The 5730-nt window shown below is 33.7% G+C and overlaps 1 protein-coding gene across 1 annotated transcript; it reads right to left on the reverse strand.

The window, feature by feature from the left end:
* Positions 1 to 2803: 2803 nt before the first annotated feature.
* LOC115725467 (geraniol 8-hydroxylase) lies at positions 2804 to 4685 on the reverse strand. Its single transcript, XM_030654999.2, has 2 exons — positions 3652 to 4685; positions 2804 to 3581 (listed from the first exon to the last, which is right to left on the reverse strand). The coding sequence occupies exons 1-2, from the start codon at positions 4522 to 4524 to the stop codon at positions 2976 to 2978; spliced, it is 1479 nt and encodes a 492-aa protein (XP_030510859.2). The 5' UTR covers positions 4525 to 4685; the 3' UTR covers positions 2804 to 2975.
* Positions 4686 to 5730: the final 1045 nt, after the last annotated feature.

The following is a 5730-nucleotide window of genomic DNA, read 5'->3' on the forward strand; positions in this document are numbered from 1 at the left end:
TTGCAAGGTACAACTGGTTGTCCTTTTAAGTAGTATAAGCCTCCATCTTTGTGTCCTTTCATGATAGTTAGAGCCCCTTTACTTATTTTCATTTGGCCAGATTCAATTTTGCTAACAATGCCTTGGTCATCTAGAACACTTAGTGAAATTAGATTCCTGGCTAGATTAGGAACATATCTAATTTCACTTAGAGTTCTGACCATTCCATCATGCATTTTAAAACTGATAGATCCAGAACCTTGTATATCACAAGTTTGATTGTTTCCAAGTATAACTCTGCCCCCATTTGTTTTCCTGAAATCAAACATGAAAGCTTTATTATTAGTCATGTGGAAAGTGCAACTAGTCAAGGATCCATTCATCTTTGATGGATGGTCCAACTTGGTACACTTCACCACTTTCATATCCAGCAGTAACATTAGCATCATGCATATCAGATTTAGGTTTAGAATTTGAGTATTTAGAATCTCCCTGTCCATGTGGTTTTTGTTTGTTATTTCTTTTCAAGAAATAACAATCTCTTTTAAAGTGCCCAGGTTTACCACAATTGTAACAACCATTAGTTTCATCAGTATTTCTTGTGTTTGAATTTGATCTGCCTCTTTGATATCCTCCTGGTTTGTTTGAGTTTCTTCCTTGACTTCTGCCTCTGTTATTCCAAGGCTTTCTTGGACCTGGTTTGCCTCTACTCAGGTTGACTTCACCATTTGAATGTCCTCCTTTCTCTGTTCTCATTTCCAAATCTTTAGATTTGAGTGCAGAGATCACCTCCTCTAGGGTTATAGATGTCCTTCCATACTTAATAGCAGTCTTGACTTCTCTGTAGGATTCAGGTAATGAATTTAGAATAATAATGGCCTGGTTTTCATCACTTAGTGCCTCATTTTCCCCAGAATTTGCAAGTTCAATATGCATCCTTAAGAATTCATCCAAATTTTGATCAAGAGATTTGGATGAACTCATTTTAAACCCAAAAATCCTTTCCTTCAAGAAAATCTTGTTGGTTAGGGATTTCTGTTGAAATTGTTCTTCCAGTTTCTTCCAAATCTGGGCAGGGGTTTCTTCCTTGTCAATTAGCCTGATAATGGCATCTGATAAGTTGAATATCATGATTCCTGTTGCAGTTTCCAAGTATTCTTCTTGCTGAATCTTGGTAGTCCCTTCTGGCCATTCTATAGGGTCATTAAGTACTCTCAATAATTTCTGTTGAGCCAAGAGTGACTTAATCTTTCTCCTCCAAATCCTATAATCACCAGAACCATCAAATTTGTCAAGGTCAACCTTTAAATTGCTCATAATTAATGAAATTAAGTAAAATCAGATGAAATAGATAATAATAGGCAATTCAATTGTAAAGATAATTATAATGTGTCCCAGAAATCCTGTGTTAAAGATTTCAGATTGGTTTTGTTGAGTTCTTGAACTTCTTGTTTGTGTTTCTTGATTTCTTGCTTGAGTTTTCCCTTTCTTGATATGTTTGAATGTTGATCTTTACAGCTTCAACCAAGCTCTGATACCATTGTAGGAATTTTAAGATAGAATTTTACTATCTTGCCCCCTACACCAACAAACAAACGAATCAAATACCAAGGTCAATTTCGACCTTTAACTGTTCAATTTGACTTTTCAAAGTTAACCCAAAACGACCCCGTTTTGTCTTTGAACAAAACCTAGGAATGGATCGAGAACCTTCTCATTTCCTCCCTTTCTCTCTGAAATGCTAGAAACCCTAGCAGAGAGTTTCTCAAAGAGAAACTCGAATCCAAACCCTAGAAACCCAGAAATCCCAAACACAAAACCCAGCAGAAAGATCAGATCTACAATGATCTGATCTTTATACTCATACACACACAAAAACAGAAAGATCTAAGTTTAGAAAACACCAGTTTTTCCCGAAGTTCACCAATAAAATTGGCTACGTCTCCGTTTGAGCTGCTCCTCAAATATGAGAGCTCGATTCCACTATATCAAGTCGATCTGAAGTACAATCATGAAGATTCCAAGTCACGGGTAAATTTTGACTGGTAATCTTAAATTTAATACGAGTGTTTATGTGTTTATTTTGTGTTTAATCCCTCTCTCTCTCTAGATCTAACCCCTCTGTTGTTTTCTTTGCATGTACGAGCTTCGATTTCTGGTTCTTCAAGCTTCAAAGTTCTGGATCTTGAAGAACACCCTCAACCAACATAATCTGGTTGATTTGCTTTGAGGTATATTTATAGATCTAGGGTTTGTCTTTTAATTCCAGCATGTGTTTAATTCTGTTAGTTACTGATATTAGTTAGGTATGGATTTTCCTAATCCATTCTAACTAATTTCAGTTAGGGAATTAGAGGCCGAAGGCCAACTTAGGGATTTTGTATATATTTCCTTTTCTGTCCTTTGTATCTGGTCTGAATATCAGTTTAAGTGGAGGATTATTTTTTTAACAAGTCATAAATTCATTGTTTGCTAAAAACAGATAAAAAGATCTAATGTTCTCAAAAATAAACAAATTGATAACAACAAGATACTTATTAAAAAGTCAAAATAAAAACAGGTTCTTTACCATTTGAAGTTAGGAGGTGTTTGGTTTGATGTAATGTAATGGTAATGGTAAAGGTAATGTAATAGAATAAGAATAGTAATAGAAATTGATTACAATATTTGATTTGTAGTAGGAATAAACATTGTAATCAGAATTATTATGCTTAGTTTAGTATAAGAATGTAATGAAATAAAATGTGTATTGACTAAAATAATTTTATTGTTTTTATTATAAAATTATAAAATATTAAAAAAAAGAAGTAATATAGACTTTGGCTTTTCTTAATATATTTTTATTAAAATATTTTTTTCTTTTTGTAATAGTGTAATTGTAATGAGAATTACTATTACGATTACCATTACATTGAACCTATTCATTATCGTTACGATTACCATTACAATAAACCAAACATCACCTTCCAACAAAAAGTTTTCCTAAAGAAAAAACATTATGCAAGACTTGGAACAGCTCGTAAAGGGTGAGCCATTTGTAAAGTGATGCCAAACTTGTCATCCATATCAATTTCTTCTGGTTTAAGCCCATTTTCAAGCTTCCATTCAAAAGAGTGGATAAGGGTCCCCAACATTAATGGCAGCATCCTCATAGCCAAAGGCAATCCAGGACATATTCTTCGACCTCCTCCAAACGGTATCAGCTCAAAGCTCCTTCCTTTAACATCCACTTCCGACCCAATAAACCTCTCTGGCTTAAACAATTCTTGGTCATCCCATATGTCCTTGTCTCTACCTATAGCCCATGCATTGACCAAGATTTGAGCACCCTTTGGGACAGTGAAGCCATTGATTTCGACATCTCTTTCAGCTTTACGAGGAAGCAATAATGGTACTGCTGGGTGTAATCGAAACGTTTCTTTTAAAACAGCTTGTAAGTAAGGTAGTTTAGAAACGTCTGATTCCTTAACTGGTTTTCCTTTTCCAATGATTTGATCGAGTTCTGCTCTGGCTTTGGACATGGTTTCTGGGTTACGAAGCAGTTCCGCCATTGCCCATTGGAAAGTGGCAGCAGTCGTATCAGTTCCAGCCACGAACAGAACCTGTTAAACAAAATTCCGACAATTAAGAAATCAAGTCACTAAATAGAGAATAAGATAAAATGTTCTTTACCAATATCAAATGTACTATCTGGTGTCGATTGATTTCGTTATCATTTCCTTTCATGATGTTCAAAAGGGTATCCAAAACATCATCGTTCTTAACAAAATCTGAACATTCCCTTTCGTTGATAATTCCCTCAACAAGTTGTAATATTCTACTAAAGTGAATCTTAATGCGACGCCTTATACCAAAAGGGTCAATCTTTTTAAGCAAAGGGAAATAGTCACTCAAATTTGGTGTACCAGCTTCCTTCATGAGATTCCAAGTAATATCCTTGAAATCTCTAGCCAATTCCGATTCAGAGTCAGCCAAATCAAAAGAAAAAATGGTGTTTGACAACAAATTAAGTGTGGTAGTAAAAGCAGCACTGCCAATATCAACAGCTGCACCACTCAAACTACTCTGTTCCACTTTCTCAACAAGCTCTTTCACTTTGCTCAACCTGAGTTTTTGGTTTGTATCCAAAACTTTGGTTGCAAACAATTGAGTGTTGCAGATCTTCCTAAGGTTTCTCCACAAGTTAGAGACTGGAATCCATGGAAGGCCAGAGCTTTCATGACCGTGAACATAGAGAGCATCAGGAATAGTTCGGTTGGAGAAGTATTGGTCGTGTGTTTGAAGGACTTCTTTGGCCACAGCCGATGAAGAAACCACGATTGTTGTGACTTGACCAAGCTTGAGGCTCATTAAGGGGCCATGGAGTTTGGCAAGCTCAGTCAGGGACTTGTGGGGTTTGTCACCGAGTTGGTGGAGGTTTCCGATGACTGGTAATGGTTTTGGTCCCGGTGGAAGGTTGCCGGAACTGGGTTTGGATCTTATCAAAGAAAGGATTGCCCATGTGAGGATCAGACAGAGAATACTACTCCACCAAAACTCCATCATCGATTTGTGTTTATCTTCCCCAAAAATCGATGTTTTTAATATTATTGATAGTTTTGCATATTCTATTATTAATTGTAATCTTTCTTACTTTTTTTCAATATATTATTGTTGAGGAGAAATAATTGAAGTGAAGATATAATAAAAAAAAATATTGTTTAATATATATATATCTATGTCATCGCGCATATGTTATATTTATTAATACGTTATATGTCACTATCTAATATTGTAATTTAAATTTAAATTAATTGTACATATTTTTTTAAAAAATATTTATCTATTATTTTTTTTTTTAGGATTATTTACTACAATTCATAATCAATTATTGCAATATATACTCAAATAAAAGTTGCTTCTTTTAAAACTTGCAAAACAAAATTTCTAGAAGCAAAAATTTTCAATTTTTTTTTTATTTTTGTTAATACTTTTAAATTTCGGTATTTATGCTGACGTGACACATCGGTATTTGTGCAAATAAATTTGTTAAAAATATTTTTGTAAATAAAATCAATTTTAAGTATAATATTGAAAAAAAAAAAACTTCTTTTTTAACCCAATCACATATCTAACACATGAGCTAACTCATTATCTAGTCATAATCATAACTTGGCAACTTTACGAGCTAAATCATTAGAGCATCTCCAATGGTAGCATTCTTTGAAGATGCTCTATATCTCCACATCATCCAAAATATAATATTTTATTTTATTTTTCTTCCATATCATTTTTGGCACCTTTACTTTTAAAAATACTCCAATGGTATAATACTTTTTTAAAATGCTATAATTATGATATCACACATTATTATATATATAATTTTTTTTTCTTTATTAAACTATTATATATATATTGCACTTTTAATTTTTTATTGTATTAAAAAACATAGCATCAATGCCATTGTGTGGCATCAATGCAAATTTCAAGAATAGCATCTTTTATCTCCAATGGTATAGCATCCTTATATTTTGCCACATAAGCTTTCCACATCATCAAACATTCTCTAAAATATTACCATTGGAGATGCTCTTAGAATCTCTATACAAATGGACAATACTTAGGGCCAGTTTAGCATAGCTGTGCTGTGGGAAAAAGCAGCTGTAGCTGTGCTGTGAGGAAAATCAGCTGTAGCAGAACTGTAGAAAAAAGCTGAACTGAGTGTTTGGTAAATTATAATTTTTAAAGTGCTGCGACTTGTTAAGATTCTAT

Source organism: Cannabis sativa, chromosome 6 (assembly GCF_029168945.1).
Source record: "Cannabis sativa cultivar Pink pepper isolate KNU-18-1 chromosome 6, ASM2916894v1, whole genome shotgun sequence".
NCBI classification, from domain to species: Eukaryota; Viridiplantae; Streptophyta; class Magnoliopsida; order Rosales; family Cannabaceae; genus Cannabis; species Cannabis sativa.